The sequence below is a fragment of the Pipistrellus hanaki genome (genome assembly GCF_964339955.1).
Source record: "Pipistrellus hanaki genome assembly, chromosome: 8".
NCBI classification, from domain to species: Eukaryota; Metazoa; Chordata; class Mammalia; order Chiroptera; family Vespertilionidae; genus Pipistrellus; species Pipistrellus hanaki.
Window position 1 is genome coordinate 9,684,601 of NC_140510.1, and position 18,892 is coordinate 9,703,492.

An 18,892-nucleotide genomic window follows, 5' to 3' on the forward strand; every position below is an offset into this window, starting at 1 on the left:
TATATATAAAACCCTAATATGCAATTAGACTGAACAGCAACAACAGAACAACTGGTCACTATGACATGTGCTGACCACCAGGGTGAACATGGCAGGTGTCGGCAGCAGATGGCAGAGTGCAGAAAATGGCGGGACGCAGTGGGATGGTGGGGCAGGTTAGCTGGGGCGCAAGACCAAGGCAGTGCCACTCATTGCCATCAGGGGGAGACTGGTGGTTACTGAAAATTCTTTGCTCCCACACACTGCAATCCTGCCGGGCTCTTGCACCCACTGCTGGTGCTGGAGCCACTGCTAACACCCACTTCGGGCACCCAGCATCGGCCCCGATCGCTCGGCACCATCAGTGGGTGCAAACGGCGCTGCCAGCCCCAATCGCCTCAGGGCTTATCCACCTACCCCTACTTCTGAGGGGCGATCAGGGCCTCTATTCCTATATAATAAAATCCTAATATACTAAGTATCTGGTCATCCGTTCAACCAATCAAAGTGTAATAAGCTAATGATATGCTAAGGCAGCTCAACCACTCGCTACGATGTGCACTGACGACCAGGGGGTAGATTCTCTGACAGTAGGTTAGCTTGTTGCTGTGGTCCAGCTGATTGGGACTGAGCAAGATGGGTTGGACATGCCCTAGAGCCCTCCAGCAGTTCCTCCCTGGCTGGCCACGTCCCTCCTCGGCCCCAATCATGCAACGGTGGGGCCCTTCAGCTTGACCTACAAACTCTAGCAATAGGAGAGCCAGTTTTGGCCTGACGGCAGAACAACCAGTTGCTATAATACACACTGACCACCAGGGGGCTCGATGCAGGAGCTGCCCGCTGGTGGTCAGTGCGCTCCCACAGGGGGAGGCCCACTCAGCCAGAAGCCAGGCTCACAGCTGGTGAGTGCAGCAGCATTGCTGGGAGTCTCTCCCGCCTCCACAGCAGTGCTAAGGATGTCCAACTGTGAGAGGGCACAGGCCTGACTGAGGGACCCCATCCCCAAGTGCATGAATTTAGTGCACTGGGCCTCTAGTCTAACTATAATAGTTAATATTCATAGACACTTTCCTAAGAATTTCATATGAATTACCTCAATGAGCAGATACTATCATTTGGCCCATTTCACACATAAGGAAACTGAGAAATTAGGCCCAAGGTCACAAAGCTAGCTTTGAGAGAAAACCAGAATTTAAACCTCTCCATTCAGACTCAGGCCCATTTTTGTAATATCTAAACCATGTTTCTCCAGATTTTTTAAACAAAACATCTGCACCCAAAGATTTTCTTCAATCTTCTTTATAAGAGTAAAAACTGGCAAATGTACAAAAAATAAAAAAAACACACACAAAAAAAACCCAAAACAAACAAACAAACAAAAAACTTTAACTGTCCAAAACAAAAGAAATAATCAGGTAATTACTGGTATATTTAAAAACTATATAGCCTTAGCTAGATTGGCTTAGTGGATAGAATGTCAGCCTACAGACCAAAGGGTCTCAGGTTCGATTCTGGTCAAAGGCACATAGCTTGGTTGCTGGCTTCTCCACGGCCTGGGCCCTCATCAAGGCTCATGCAGGGTTTCTCTAACACCGATATTCCTCTTTCTCTCTTTTTCTCACTCTTTCTAAAAGTCAATGAAAAAATATCCTCGGGTGATGATTTAAAAAAAAGAAAGAAAGAAAAACACTATACAAAGGTAAATTAGTGAATGTACTACTCTTTATACATATTACAGAATACAACATATAGATTAAAATGAAAGAACTAGATCTACATAGTTACACCTGTTTAGGTAAAATAAACAATATGCAAAAAAGTTTTAAAAATATCCTATATGATAACATCTACAGGGAACTTATACAACTTAATAAAAGAAAGATAAATAATCCAATTAAAAAACGGGCAACAGACCTAAATAGAATCTTTTCAAAAGAAGACAGAAGGAAGGCCAAGAGACATATGAAAACATGCTCAAAGTCACTAATTATCTGAGAGATGCAAATGAAAACGACAATGTGGTACCATCTCACACCTGTCGAAATGGCAACCATCAACAAATCAAACAAACGACAAGAGCTGGTGAGGATGCAGAGAAAAAGGAACCCTTGTGCACTGCTGGTAGGAATGCAGTCTGGTGCAGCCACTATGGAGAACAGTATAGAGTTTCTTCGAAAAACTAAAAATGGAGCTCCTATTTTACCCAGTAATCCTACTTTTAGGATTATATTCCAAGAAACTAGAAACAGCAATCAGAAAGGATATATGCACCCCTATGTTCACAACAACACAATTCACCATAGCCTAAATGCCCATCAGCAGATGAGTGAATTAGAAAACTACGGTACATCTACACAATGGAATACTATGCTGCAGTAAAAAAGAAGGAATTATTACCATTTGCAATAGCATGGATGGACCTGGGGAGCATTAAGTAAAATAAGCCAGGCAATGAAAGAAAAATACCACATGATCTCACTCATTTATGGATAATAAAGAACATTATAACCTGATGAATAAAAAGATACAGAGTCAGTAAAGTCCCAAACAGACTGTCAAATTACAGCAGTAAGGTTGGGGAATGTTGGGGAGGTTGGGAAATAGATCAACCAAAGGACTTGTATGCAAGTATATAAGCACATCAATGGATACAAAACACTCTGGGGGTGGGATGAGGGCATGCAATAGGGGGTAGGGGAGGCTGGGGGAAGGTCAAGGGGGAAAAAAAGGAGATATATGTACTTATATGTGTAATATTTTAAACAATAAATTTTTTTAAATAAACATCAACATAAGAAAAATAGAAACATGTAAATTGACCATACATCTGCTACGCTCACCAATCAGGAATATGCAAATTAACCCAACAGAGATGGAAGGTTAATTTGCATACACAGGTGCTGAGCGGCCTGGTTCCCGGGAACATGCTTGGGACCCAGGCCACTTCTAGCCCATAGGCCCGTGTGCAGGCCCTGAGCAGCTGGGGTCCCAGAATGCCCCTGGCCACGCTGGGCCTACGGATGCAGGTGCCAAGTGGCTGGGGGCATGGCGGCCGATTGAGCTTGCGCCATGCCAAGCAGTGGCCCAGGTCTACGCCTCCAGCCTGGCGCACACAATGCAGGGTGGGCCACAGGGTTGGATGCCGAACACGCCCCTAGCCCACTGGACAAAACAGAGGGGGTTCTCTGTGCATGAGCTGCAGAGGAAACACCTTTTCTTTTCTTTAAAGTATATTTTATTGATTTTTTACAGAGAAGAGGGGAGAGGGTTAGACAGTTGGAAACATCGATGAGAGAGAAACATCAATCAGATGCCTCCTGCACATTCCCCACTGGGGATGTGCCCCCAAACAAGGTATATGCCATCAACAGGAATCAACCTGGAAACCTTCAGTATGCACGGTGACGTTCTATCCCGAATCAAACCAGTTTGAGTGTAAACACCTTTTCTGACCACTCATTGGCTAAACTCCCTATATGCCACCACTTGGAGTGTTCTTGGTAACTTGGGTAATAAGAATCCAAGAAGGCGATCTAGGGTTTTTCCACCACACTCCTGGAGGAAAAAATGAAGGTCCTCTGCTGGAGGGGCTAAGAAATGACATATCCTGCCCTAGCTGGTTTGGCTCAGTGGATAGAGCCTCAGCAGGGTCCGGGTTTGATTCTGATCAAGGGCATGTACCTAGGTTATAGGCTCCTCCCTGGCTAGGACCCAGATCAGGGCTCATGCAGGAGGCAACCAATCGAAGTGTGCCTCTCACATTGATGTTTCTCTCTGTCTCTCCCTCTCTTCCACTCTCTCTCAAAATCAATGGAAACATATCCTCAGGTGAGGATAAAAAAGAAAAAGAAAAAGGAAGAAATGTCATATCCTATGAAAGAGACATCTTGAAAATGCCTAAAGAAAGTTGTCATTTTTTCATGGTAAAGGGAGTGGAGTACATGTTGATGAAAACACCTTGGCTGCTGCGGTGGCTGGCAGTGGCTACAGCAGCAGTGATGGGGGTGGCGCCTTCCTCTGATCAGCCTGGTCACCTCCCAGAGAGGGAGGCCAGACTGAGGCTTAGGCCTGCTCCCCACTGAGAGCGGGCCTAACCCATCAATAGGACATACTCTGAGGGCTCCCAATCTGTCAGGGGGGCAGGCTGGGCTGAGGGAACCCCTGTCCAGTGCACAAATTTCATGCACTGGGCCCCCTAGTGTGTGTGTGTGTGTGTGTGTGTGTGTGTGTATGTATGTAAAATTTTAAAACAATTCTACCATGTGCTCATATTTTGAGAAAGAAGAGAATGATACCCTCCAAGAATGGTGACCAGCTACGAGGAAGAAAGGAGCAAGCTAGGGTGTTAGACTTTAACTGTATCAAGCATACCATTATTATCTATTTCTAAAAGATAATTCTGAAGAAACAATGCCAAAAATGTTAAATCTAAACGAGTGAAATGGATATCAATTTTACAATTTCTTTTTACCTTTCAGTATATTTAATTCTATAACTTAAACTGTTTTGTCAGTTAAAAATATATTATAAACTCTATATGTAGGTTCTTCATGACCTTAGTATAGACAAAAATTCTTAAATTTTAAGACACAACAAGTACTGACCACAAAGGAAAAAATTGTATTACATTAAAATTGAAATCCTCTATTAACCCAAAAGATACTATTAGGGGAGACAAAAGACAAGCCAAGGAACAGAAGATATCTGCAATACATATATGACGAAGAACTAATATCTAGAATATATAAAGAACTTTGATAACCCAATAGGAAAACGAACACTTGAAAAGGCACTCCATAAAAAAGAATATCCAAATATCCAATAAATACAAGCTATATATTGTAACAGCTGATAATTCAAGTTTGAAAATAAAAGATATTTTAACACTGCCTTTATAATTATTTGAAATGTGTACATACAGTATAAGTACTGTATTATAGGAATAATCATCAGGAGAATGCAAATTAAAAGTGATTCTACTATCAGAATGGCTAAAATGAGGGGGGGAAAAACATTAGTAAAAAAAAAAAAAGAAAAGCTCTTATAACACTGCGAGTGGAAGTAAACTCACTTTGGAAAACAGTTTGGCAGTATCCACCAAACACAAACACATGTATAGCCTACTGTTGAGAACAGCCCTCTTCTAAATAGTCAAATTTTTTTTAAAATTCAAATGTCTATCATAGGTAAAGTGTGTCTACTCATAAAATGGAATACTATACACTATATAGAAATATAATTATCCTATATAATAAAAGGATAATATGCAAACCAACTAAATGGTGGAATGACCCATCGCTATGATGCACACTGACCACCAGGTGGCATACGCTCAATGCATGAGCTGCCCCCTGGTGGTCAATGTGCTCCCACAGGAGGAGCACCACTCAGCCAGAAGTCGGGATCACAGGCAGCTGTGGCGGGAGCCTCTCCTGCTTCTGCAACAGCGCTAAGGATGTCTGACTGCTGGCTTAGGCCTGCTCCCTGAGGGCTCCCAGACTGCAAAAGGGCACAGGCTGGGCTGAGGGGCCACTCCCCAAGTGCACAATTGTGCACTGGGCCTCTAGTACATAATCATACCTAATAAAAGAGTAATATGTAAATTAACCATCACTCTACTCCACAAGCCATGCCCACCAGCCAATCAGAGCAAGTATGCAAATTAACCCCAACCAAGATGGCTGCAGCCACAGAGACTTGAGTTCCTCTGGCAACAAAAGAAGCCAAGCTTTCCACCTGTCCTAGCAGGTCTAAGCCTCCACTCAAGGTTACAAAGTTTCAATTGTAGAAGTTAAATCAATTCCAGATACCAGGGCCTCCACTTGGGTCTCCAGGGGACATGGTTGGCCTGCATACCATCACATGCTTCAAGGGAACCCCCATCCTGATCCAGGACACCTTTCAGGGCAAACCAGCTGGTCCCCACTCATGCACCAGGCCTCTATCCTATCTAATAAAAGAGTAATATGCAGATTGACCATCACTCCAACACACAAGATGGCTTCCCCCATGTGGCCAAAGATCCTGCCCCTATGTGGACACAAGATGGCCACCACAAGATGGCCAGCAGGAGAAGGCAGTTGGGAGGGACCAGACCTGCAAGGGAGGGCAGTTGTGGGCGATCAGGCAAGTAGGGGAGGGCAATTGGGAGGCACCAGGTCTGCAAGGGAGGGCAGTTGAAGGCGATCAACCCTGTAGGAAAGGGCAGTTAAGGGTGACCAGGCTGGCAGAGGAGGGAAGTTGGGGGCAAATGGGATGGCAGGGGAGCAGTTAGACATCAATCAGACTGGCATGGGGGTGATCAGGCTGGCAGGTAGAAGCGGTTAGGGGCAATCAGGAAAGCAGGCAGGCGAGTAGTTGGGAGCCAGCAGTCCTAGACTGGAGGTCCCAGATTGGAGGTCCCAGATTGGAGAGGGTGAAGGCTGGGCTGAGGGACAACCCTCCCCCTCCCCAGCCCCCATGCACGAATTTCGTGCACTGGGCCTCTAGTATAACAATAAGCCAACTAGCCGAGACCAGTTTGGCTCAATGGACAGAGCGTCGGCTTGGGGACTGAAGAGACCCGGGTTCGATTCTGGTCAAGGGCATGTACCTTGGTTGCGGGCATATCCCCAGTAGGGGGTGTGTAAGAGGCAGCTGATCCATGACTCTCTCTCATCGATGTTTCTAGCTCTCTATCTCTCTCCCTTCCTCTCTGTACAAAATCAATAAAATATATTAAAAAAAAAAAAAGCCAACTACAACTACTCACTGCAACAGGGCTAACACTCACAAATACAACACTGAAATAAGGAAACGAGATATAAAAAGAATATTCAGTCAGGTTTTATAAATTCACAAGATAAGCAAAAACTAATCTATGGTGTTTGAGTCAGGAGAGTCGTTACCCTTGGGGGACTATACCTATGAGGGAGCACAAAGAAGATTTTATTATTTTGGTACTAGTCTATTTCTTCATCTGAGTGCTGGTCATACAGATACATTTGAAAATTCAACAAGCAGTACATTTATATTAGCACTTATCTGAATGTATGTTATATGTCAATTAAATTTACCAACAAAAACCATACATAGAAAAAAACATGGAAAAATGAATAAACTCAAAGTAGGAAAACCTTTCTATGACACAAAGCCCACATACCATAAAAGACTGACAAATTCATCTATTTAAATTTTTTAAAATAAATTACAAAGATCCCAATAAGCAGTGCTAAAAGACAACCTGTAGGTAAGATATTTACAATTTATATGACAAAGTGCAAAACCCGTAAGAAAAAAGTCCAACAACCCAAAAGAAAAATGGGCAAAGGCTATAAATAGACATTTAAAGAAAATGAAATACAAATAATTCAAATTTATGAAAAAATGTTCAATATCATTCGTAAGAATTAAAAATTAAACCTAGCATGAAATTCCATTTTCCACCTTTTACGGTAGATAAAAATGTGGTAACTCCTGGAAAAGATTTGTACACAGATATATATAGTACAACATGATAGGCTCTCTTGATAACCATGACAAATGCACATACCCATTTGAACCAGCAAGTCCACTTCCAGAAAAATGATGCTATAAATACTTGCCAATGTAGAAATTAATGTCTATATAGTGAATAAATGTCATTAAGAATTGATTAAATAAATTAGGGCACATCCTAGAATACTACAGTTTTGTGTTTTTAGTAAGAATGAAGAAGCATTCTGTACTGACTAGAGGCCAGGTGCACGAATTCATGCACCAGTGGGGTCCCTCAGACTGGCCTGTGGGATCGGGTCAAAACCGGCTCTCTGACATCCCCTGAAGGGCCCTGGATTGTGAGAGGGTGCAGGTCGGGCTAAGGGACCCCACCAGCGCACAATCAAGGACAGGGAGGGGTGTGGGAGGGTTGGCCAGCCAAAGAAGGATTGGGGGAGGGCTCCAGGGCTTGTCCAGCCCATCTTGCTCAGTCCCGATTAGCCAGACTTCATCAGCGCACTTACCAGCCGGAGTATCTGCCCCCAGTGGTCAGTGAACGTCATAGCGAGAGGTTGAACTGCCTTAGCATATCATTAGCTTATTACACTTTGATTGGTTGAACGGGTGACCGGACACTTATCATATTAGACTTTTATTATATAGGATATGAAAAAGATTCCCAGTTATAATATACAGTTGAAAAAGGATACGAATAGTATAAGCATGCAAACTTGTTTTAAAAAGAACTGATATACATATTTACTTCAATATATGTATAAAATACTTTAAGATATCTAAAAAAACAATACTACATTATGTATTAGATCAAATCTAAAATGCCATCAATTGTAAGATGCAGAATTATTTTATAGCCCAATAATGTGTCACCAATTAAATTATGACCACATTCTTATCACATAGGATTATATTTTCTTCTTCTTGAAGGGACTACCTTTAAATTAAATTATCATTTAATAATACATGAGCTTTCATAAAAAGGAAAATACTGGCAAAACATTATTTTTAAATGCAATATCTGCCTTTTCTGAATCATTTTCTGCTCATATTTTGATAATGTAATGATAATCCTCTGAGTCATCAAGAGATTTCTTTTTTAAATGATCGATTACTGTCTCTATGATTTTCTTCCAGGTTGTGTGATAGGACAATCCTTTGTATGTACCTCAATAATAAAACATTCAAAACTTATCACTGTTACATCTAATTTTAAGAATCTAATTTTAGGTTCTTCTAAGTAGCCCTTCTTATATTTCATTGTGTATGCAAACTCTTTAACATTTTGCCAAATTTGTTTTTATCTATACCTATCTATATGTATATGTGTTTTTTCAAATTTATTCCTTTGTATACATTAAAATTATATTTATTCACAATCCTATAAAATTTGACAAATGCATAGAGCAGCAATTTTCAACTGGTGTACCACAAGAATTTTTAAAACATGCAATACCAGACCTATTTAGTCAGGGGCACTTTTCCCTTGATTATCAAATTCAAAAATTATAATAGCCAATACAATAGTTGTCCAGTGCAAATAAATCAAAATTATACCTATTTTTTGTCAAATAAGAAAATATTTTTTGGTATGCCACAGAATTTTAGTAGTTTGTGTGTCATGAAATGAAAAAGGTTGAAAATCTCTGGCATGAAATATAGATAGCAACTACCACCAAAATCAGGATAGAGAATAGTTCTCTCAGTTCCCCAAATTCCCCGTGCTGTTCCTTTGTAGTTAAGCCTTCTTACTCCACTTAGTCCCAAATAATCAGTGATCTATCCTCCATTCCTATAGGTTTCCTTTCCCAGACTACCATATAAAATAAACTCATATAGTCATGATCTTTTGAATCTGCATAATGCTTTTGAGTTGCACACATGTTGTTGTGTGTATCAATTAGGAACTAGATTTAACTGGGAGAGGGAGGGAAGTAATTGTTAGTTTGGGTTTTACTTTAAAATATTATTAGGTAGGTAGCCCGACTGGCGTGGTTCAGTGGTTGAACGTAGACTTATGAACCAGGAGGTTATGGTTCCATTTCCTGTCAGGGTACATGCCTAGATTGCAGGCTCGATTCCCAGTGTGGAGCATGCAGGAGGCAGTCGACCAATGATTCTCTTTCATCAATGATGTTTCTCTCTTTCTCTCCCTCTCACTTCCTCTCACACATAGTAAGTTGTATATACATATTATCAATGAAGAAAAAAAAAAAAAAGAATAGTTTTTTATATTGTCTTTAATCTTAAAGGCAGAACAACGATATTTTTTAGAATGGTATAACCTTAAGCAAGAAATTATTTAAATACATTATTAATTATACTGAGTTCTTTGAGTCTATAAAACAACAAGGAACATTCTCCCATTTTAGAGATTTAAGTTACTACATAAATATTGTCACATAAGTAATGCAATACAATTCCCACCTGATCATCATCTTCTACCACCACCAGGGTTAATTTAGTCTTCTTAAAATCCAATCTAGTTATCTTGGGCCTGTAACAATATAAGAATAATAGCCAGATTTAAAAAAAAAAAAAAGTCCTCTAAATTAAAAAAAAAAAAAAAATGTTACTTCAAGCACATTAATCATCTAACTTCTGAACTGAAAATTGGAAAGGGTAAAATATAATAAACATAACCTGCACTGGCCATCAAAAAGGCCTCCAATCTAAAAAAATAGCTAAAATAATAGAAAAAAATTTTTAAAAGCAACACTTCTAGCAAAATTGATGCTGCAAATTTATCAGGCATTGAAAATGTTGAACAGTGCTGGCTCATCAGTTGGAGCACTGTCCCGTCCACCAAAAGGTTTCAGGTTCAATTCCCAGTCAGGGCACAGACACTAGGTCCGTGGTAGGCAAACTGCGACTCACGAGTCACATGCAGCTCTTTGGTCCCTTGAGTGTGGCTCTTCCACAAAATACCATGGCCTGGGAGAGTCTATTTTGAAAAAGTGTCATTAGAAGAAGTTTAAGTTTAAAAAATTTGGCTCTTGAGAGAAATTTCAATCGTACTGTTGATATTTGGCTCTGTTGACTAATGAGTTTGCAGGCCACTGCCCCTAGGTTATGAGTCTGATCCCTAATTGGGACAGTAGGGAAGGGAACTGATCTATGTTTCTCTCTCTCTTCTTTCCTCTCTCTTTAAAATCAATAAAGCATATCCTCAGGTGAAGATTTAAAAAATGTTCAGGCTGAAACCGGTTTGGCTCAGTGGTAGAGCGTCAGTCTGCGGACTGAAAGGTCCCAGGTTCGATTCCGGTCAAGGGCATGTACATTGGTTGCGGGCACATCCCCGGTAGGGGGTGTGCAGGAGGTGGCTGGTTGATGTTTCTCCATCATCAACGTTTCTGGCTATCTCTCTCCCTTCCTCTCTGTAAAAAAATCAATAAAATATATATATATATATTTTTTTTTTAAATAAATAAATAAATGTTCAGGGGGAAGAAAAAAAAAAAAAACCCCAAAAAAATCCATATAAATATTTCTTACACCAACTATGGTTGGATAGATGACAAAGCTTTTTTAGAGGCATAATGGAAAACATTATTGATTAGGGTCTTCAAATCTATTTTCTATAGCAATTTTGGTCTGAGGAAATACATTTTTAAAAATAATTTTTTAAACCTCATTATAGGACCCACTTTCCAACTCTATCTCCATTTGAACTAAAATCCTAAACAACCTACCACATTTGAACTCTGTACTTCTATGAACTGTAATGTCAAAACAATGCAATTCTCACTAATTTTTAAATATCATCTATGTAAAATACTAGAGGCCCAGCGCATGAAATCTCGAGAGACCCAGATCCACCACACCGGCAGGACCCCAAACCCACCCTGCGTGAGCCTTGGGGCCCTGTCTTTGTCACGCAAGCCCCTCCAGCCCCATGCAAGCCCCAACCCATAAGAGGTGTTCCACGCAGCCGAAACCGGTTTTGCTCAGTGGTAGAGCGTTGGTCTGCGGACTGAAAGGTCCAGAGTTTGATTCCGGTCAAGGGCATGTACATTGGGTGGGGGGTGTGCAAGAGGTCGATGTTTCTCTCTCATCCATGTTTCTAGCTCTCTATCTCTCTCCCTTCCTCTCTGTAAAAAAATCAATAAAATATATTAAAAAAAAAAAAAAAAGAGGTGCTCCACGCACCTCCTGGTGACCAGTTGTTTGGTCGTTCCTCATCAGGGCGTGACAGCCATAGGTCTTTTATAATAGACAATTGTAAAACAGCTTGTTTGCAAGAGCTGTACTAAAACAGTATGTGAGAGTAATAGTAATAAGTGAAGGAGGGGGAGGACCTAGCACTTATTTAAGTGAAACCAATACTTATATATAACGCCTACTAAGTATCAGGTACTTTTCTAAATGTTTTACATGTATTAATTCATTCTCACAACATTCTATGAGGTATTACAAAAGATGCTTTATCTTCAGCCTAGAGCATTTTCTGGCTATGAATCATATCCTGTCAGCCCACAGGGCAAGTTGGAAGTATAAGAGAATTGACACTCAAGGAGTGAGTAAATAAATGCCCCAGCTCCCTCACCCAGAGAAGGACAAGTATAAAGGTGTTCCATTCAAGTCTCTCAAAGAGTCTCGAACAAGGGCACCTAGATGCAAAAATAAATGGAATACTATGTTCAATGTTTTAAGAGGAAATAATTTTCAACCTAAAATTCTATTCTCAGCTCAATTATCAAGAAAATATAACATTTTAAGGCATCCAAGGATTTAAATAATCCTTTTACCAAGCAGTTACTTGAAATATATATATATATATATATATAACAGAAAAAAACAAAAACAAAAGCAAAGAAAGGGAAATATGGAAAGAGGACACAGAATCCTAGCCAAGAGACAGAAAATGGAAGTCCCAAGATAAAAATTGTACAGCAATTTGGAGAGCAAACAGTTCCCACTGAAAAAGAATCATTTCATATAGCCCTTGAGAATTTGCAAGCACTTAAGAAGACCACAAAGATGGGTGATTTAAAGAGATGTATGTGGTGCTATGCAAGACATTGGAGGAGGGGGAGCCAAGAGCTCTAGGAAAAACAAAAGGGTACATGGAAAGGAAATGTAATCCCAGTTGTGAGTTCAAGGATGTCAGGGCTGGTCAGGAAAAAGATAGAGCAGTACTGCGCAGATCTTTACTGAGAGGTATTTGGACAGGATGCATGAGGGGAGTCCTTCACAGAACATCCCGAGGGAAATGGTACAGAGGCCTCACCAAGAAGGGGCAGAAGGCATCGGGACTGCCAGAAAAGTGGAATCAGAAAGGGGGGCTTATGTATCTAGGCAATGGCATTCAGCAGCAAGGGGGAGTCTCTGGGTCAGAGAGCTCTGAAAGGCAGTAGTGGTTTTGAGTCTTTTATAGCTACAAGATTTACCTTATCTATGGCTAGTAGTTTTTACTGGGATATGCAAACAAGGTAGACTTCAAATGGCTGAAAATATATTTAACCTTGACCAGTGTGCTCACTGGTTAGAACATTAACCCATGCAACAGAGGGTCTGCAGCAGGTTCAATTCCATTAAAGAGCATGTACGTGGGTTGCAGGTTCTATTCCAAGCCCTGGTCACGGTGTGTGCAGGAGGCAACTAATCAATGTCTGTCTGTCTGTCTGTCTGTCTCCTCCCTTCCACTCTATCTAAAAACGGATGAAAAAATATCCTCAGGTGAGGATTAACAAAAAATATATTAGGATATATTAGGATATATATAAAACAAATGAAAGTGTAAGAATTTGAGTTTGATGCTGAGGGCTTTAAGCTAACAGTCCTCACATGCTATGAAGAAGTAAACAATGTAAGAGCCAATACACAGGGCCATCTTAGCCCACGTTTACAACACCAGTAGATTGCTCAGATCTGTGACACTTCTGACACAGACCAATATTGTAAACACTATTTCTTTTCTTTTTTAAAAATATATTTTATTGACTTTTTACAGAGAGGAAGGGAGAGGGATAGAGAGTTGGAAACATCGGTGAGATGCCCTTGACTGGAATTGAACCTGGGACCCTTCACTCGGCAGGCTCACGCTCTACCCACTGAGCAAAACTGGTTAGGGCTAACCACTATTTCTTGATTTTCAGCTCTGGACAAAACCTGGAGAACTTAATTATAATTATGAAATCCAACTTATACACAAATATAATTTAAGTTTGGGTAATAGAAGTTGGGACACAGAAAGGGCATAGCTTAAAAGGAGACATAAAAATATTAATATCTTCCTCACACAATAAGGTAGGGGTGTCGAACTCAATCAGAGAAGGGGCCAAAATCTAAAATCCAGCCTAAATCGCGGGCCAAATGGTTTACTGAACAGTCATAAACTGACAATGTCATAAACTGACAGCAGAGTGCAGTGATGACAGCGCGGTGCGGGCCACATTGCAAGGCCTGGCGGGCTGGATTTGGCCCGCGGGCCTTGTGTTTGACATATGTGCAATAAGGAATAGTGAGTAAAAATACTGAATATGAAATAAGAAATAGCAAAAATAGTGAGACTGAGGCAGGACATTAAGAAACAAGGAAAATTCTTTGGCAAGTAGAACAGGGAAACTGAAACAGAGAACTGAACAAACTGGCCGAGCAACTTACAGACAGATACAGGTCACCTCCCTACAGATAACAGCGAAGCCTCAGCTGTATTTCAGCTCCAGGCCCAGGAAAGCAGCAAACCCAGATGGGCTATGCCAGGACCAGCTGCAATGATTAATGGCCCCCTGCCCTGGAGGTGTCCAACCAGTGGAGACTACAACCCTGAAGGGCACACCTGGAAAAGGTGATTTATAATTTGTGGAAGTCTCCCCTAAGATTACCTCCCTTAAACTCCAGCCTTTAAAAATCCTCAAAACAAAGGACCCAATTTGTGCTACCCATCCCAGAGCACACCCATGTCTTTCCCTTCTCCCTCTGCTGAGCCCACAGGCATGTATCTTCTAAATAATAAGATGCTCCAGAGACTTGCAACCAGAGGAGCAATGGGCAGCAGCAGCTCTTCCAGGGCTAAACCCCTGCACCTGTCTCCAAAGACTCATTTTCTCTGACTTACCAGAAAGCCAGAGCAGTCCCACCTCAGTGCTCTTGTTGCTTCTTCTATCCTAGGCCCTTCCTTGTTCCTCTGCCCCCAGTTTTAATAAACGTACTCTCAAAATCACCCACAGGCCAACACTAGTAGAACATAACTACATGTGAACATTTAGTATATCTAGAAATACATAATACTTATATTAAAACATGTACTTTGACATACCTTGAAACTAATGGAAAATGCGGCTAGAAGAGTTTTAAAAATTGCCCCTGGGTTGTGAAACTAAAGAGGTAAGACTATGACAGGAGACAGTTTCAATTACTTTATAACCTTTTCAGAACATGTGTATTAACTTCATATTAAAATACAAAACAACAAATATCTTTGACAGTGACTCTACTTACCAAAAAAATAATCCAATTTTGGTCTCTCCTTCAAAAACAAGAACTCCTGTTGGGGTTAGTCCCAAACTATAGTCATTCCCGTCTCTAGCCTAATTTAAGGAATAGGAAATATGTTAACTTATTTGCATAAAACAGGCTTCACATTTTCAGACAACTGCTTAATTTCATTTTCACACTTAATTATTAATTGTACACAGGTAATATTAATATGCAAAGTATTTTCAACAATCAGTTTCTAGAACAACATTCTCAGGAAAATTAAAATGTGCATTTAGTTCATTGAAACACTAGTTTTAAGGTATGTCTTCACTGAAAATAGTTACACTCTCACTACAACAAAAGCTCTTTCCTGATTTTCCTAATATTCTATTCACCACTTAAATTGGAAATTTTGGGGGGGAAAAAAAAACCCAAAACTGCCTTTCTGGGAAAATTTAGCTACTTAAATTAAAAATAACTTAAGTCACTATACCAGCTATCCTAGAGTTTAACAAAGTCCTCTCAAGTTACAGGTTTTCAACTTTGCTTCCTAAATTAATTTTTATAGAGCCTGTTAGCTTACATGAGATTATATGAATATATAATTAAAGACTAAAAAGTGGTTAAAATCTTTAATAAGTAACAGCTTAAAAAGGACATACTTTTTGGAAATTTTGGTTGTTTCTCTTCTTTCTTATATTAACCTTTATGTGAGATTCTTGACATTCAATATTTAATGTCAGCCTTTATAACCACCTATCTAAAGTACCTAGCACTAGCCAAAACCGGTTTGGCTCAGTGGATAGAGCGGCGGCCTGGGGGCTGAAAGTCCCAGGTTTGATTCCGGTCAAAGGCATGTACTTTGGTTGTGGGCACATCCCCAGTAATGGATGTGCAAGAGGCAGCTGATCAATGATTCTCTCTCATCGATGTTTCTAACTCTCTATCCTTCTCTTCCTCTCTGTAAAAAGTCAATAAAATATATTTAAAATAAATAAATAAATAAATAAATAAATAAATAAATAAAGTACCTAGTACTAGCTCATACAAACTCCACAGCCTCTCTCACATTAAAAAAAAATTTCATAGTCACCTGTATCTTAAAAGAATAATTTTTAAAATAAAAGTATCACAATATAGTGCTTACCTTGACCACATGCATATCAACACCATACATTTCTAGCCATTTGGCTTTATTCAGATAATTAGTTTCAGCTTGTGCTGGTGTCTGACCTCTGAAATTAAAAAATATTATTTCTTAAATAATAAAAATGTAAAATGAAGTCTATACCAAGTACAGAAATAGAAGAAAACAAATATAAAATCACGATCTTGGTGATGTTAAGAAAAGTGTAATTAAATATCAAGTACCTGTATTCCTTCCATTTCTCAAAAATAGCCAACTCCATCTCTTCAGTCTGAATGGGCATGAACCTGAACTCAGTTACAAGATCAGGACTATGCTCAGCAAGATCACAGTCACCAAGTTCAGCTACAAACATAAGTTTTACAGTTAGATTTTGTTAACAAGTTTATTTCCTGATGAATCTTTAAAACCAATTTTATTAATAAACACTGATAGAATTAGAAAGATTCTTTCTTAAACTACCACAAATTCATAACACCCAAACCATTCTCAAAAATAAATGTAGCTTACACTTATAATTTATCTGTCTATACACACAAATCACATACTTGTGGTTGGTGGTGTATTTCCAATTAAGTGCCTTTAATTTATTCAAACCTTATTAAAATGCTTAACCTTTGAGAACTTCTTTCTAGACTTCCAGAGGGAAATACATTTGACCTTATCTTACCTAATAATAGACAAATATGTAAATTGACTGTACCTTCACTATGCCCAATCAGAATGATATGCAAATTAACCAACAAATAAGGCAGTTAATTTGCATAAGCAGGCATGACAGGCAGCACCATGGCCCGCTTCTGGGAGTACAGGTCCATCGGGGGTACAAGAGGCCCTGTGGGCAGCACCAGACACCACCCACAAGGTACCAGTCCATCGACCAGAGAGGTGGGCTGGGCAGCGCCAGATGCCATGGGAGGGGTCCAGATTCATTGCAGGCCCCAGGAGGGGCAGCAGCCTGCCTAGCTGCTCCCATGGGGCCCTGGGAACATCGCAGGCATGGTTGCTTAGATTTAGACAGGGCTTCTGGCCACAGATTCACAGCTTCAGGGAGACTGAGGCAGGGATCTGCCTCACTTGCAGAGAGAGTGGGCCCAGCCAGGGATCAAGAGGCATGGAAGAACTCCCAGGCAGAGGGGCAAGGACCCTCACCTCTGGGGGTTGGGGTTTGAGAGGTGGTGCCACCTCAGTGGATGGGTGCCGCACTGCAGGGTACTGGACTGACTGGTGTGATTCAGAGAAGCTCCCAGTGCTAACCAGCCTTGCTCAGGCGGCCTTCACACTTCAGAGGCAGTGATTCCTGCTCCTGCCTTGACCCAAAAGCAAGCCCTCGGTGCCCTGCCCCATGGCAGAGCATGCCTAGGCGGTGAGTGCGAAGCCTTTCACCTGCTCCAGAGAAGCAGGGGCAGTAAAGAATGGGGGCAGGGGACCGGACCAGAGAGAGGAAAGAATGTGGAGCATCGCAATGAAGAGGTGCTTGAGAAAAGAGGCTCAGAAGCCTGACTGGAAGGTTTGTTCTGTTTGCCAGGCGGCTGCCCCTTAGGAAGGGCAGAGAGCATGGCTCTGAGGGCAAATTGTGTGCTGAGTCAAGTTCCACAGCCAACTGGAATTTGCCTCAGTTTCTTGGTCTGTACAATGGATGAAGCATGTCCCAGTGCCTTCATTGAGCTTTGAAGGCCAATTTAGATACTATATAAAGAAAATTAGGGAAGAAGTGAGAAAGAAAAGGAAGGATGGACAACACAAAAGACTGGAAGGAACTTGTAAACTCATTGTCACTTAAATAGGGAATATAGTCAATGTGTTGTAATGATGATATGATGCCAGGTGGGTACTGGAAATATCAGGGAACACTTTGTAAAATATATGATTGTCTAACCACTATTCTGTAACTAATATAAAACCTGAAACCAATACAAAATAATATTGAATGTAAAGAAATGAAAATTGGAGTGAATTTTTTATAAATTTCAAAGTTTAAATAAAAGCTGTAAAGGAAGGAAGGGGAGAATAAAAATAGTGTTTTTCATTTTATCACTTCATTATCTTTTCAGTACATGAAAAAGAGTTGTCTTTATATGGTGCTTTTTACCTCATTTTAATGAGGTAACTCATTACCTCATTTTAATTTCCGGGCAACTTAAAGAAAAGATAATTATTCCCTCCACTATTTAAAGAGAAAATGGTGTCTGGTCCTAATGATTCGATTGTCAAGCCCTTATTGTAAAGCAGGGTTAGTAAAATTTTCTGTGCAGGATCATATCTATACTAATCAGGCCAGCAGAGAAGGGGAGTTGGGGGCAATCAGGCTGGCAGAGGAGCAGTTAGGTGTCAATCAGGCCAGCACGGGAGCAGTTAGGGGGTAATCAGGCAGGCAGGTGAGCAGTTAGGAGCCAGTGGTCGAAATTGTGAAAGGGATGTCTACAGGGATCGGGCCTAAACCTCCTGAGGGGTCCCATATTGGAGTGGGTGCATGCTGGGCTGAGGGTAACACTTCCCAGTGCATGAATTTCGTGCACCAGGCCTCTAGTAATGAATAAACAAGAATATTTAGCAATCCTTAACACATAGCTGGCATCTGTTAAGAATCTAACATGAAAAGAATGTGACATAAATTAATCCTAAAGAAATAAGGAAAAAAATGCTAAGAAGTATTTGGGGAATGAAGGCAATAAAAAAAGAAGTGAATAATGCACAAACATTAATGTGCTCATCTGTGCTGAGCTCTTAACCGAGGGTTTGAAGAAAAAGGGAAAACATTCTAGTTTTCTATACTTAAAGATGTTTTCCTTTAATATTTTACTCATTAAAAATGAAAATATTTCCATTTTTATTTTAAAAAATCAAGCTGTGGAGAAAGACAATCTGTTGAGG

General features: G+C 40.5%; 1 protein-coding gene across 6 annotated transcripts in view; it reads right to left on the reverse strand.

The window, feature by feature from the left end:
- EPB41L5 (erythrocyte membrane protein band 4.1 like 5) overlaps positions 1–18,892 on the reverse strand; it is a 161,644-nt gene that overhangs the window by 90,013 nt on the left and 52,739 nt on the right. For all 6 annotated transcript variants that reach the window (XR_014795732.1, XM_084892222.1, XM_084892221.1 and 3 more), the window contains 4 exons: positions 16,243–16,363; positions 16,019–16,106; positions 14,893–14,981; positions 9,877–9,946 (listed from right to left, as the gene is read on the reverse strand). Coding sequence is in view for 5 of the 6 variants with exons in the window: in XM_084892222.1 (XP_084748348.1) it covers positions 9,877–9,946; positions 14,893–14,981; positions 16,019–16,106; positions 16,243–16,363 (368 nt within the window). In the remaining variant the exon portion in view is untranslated. The remainder of the gene's footprint in view (positions 1–9,876; positions 9,947–14,892; positions 14,982–16,018; positions 16,107–16,242; positions 16,364–18,892) is intronic.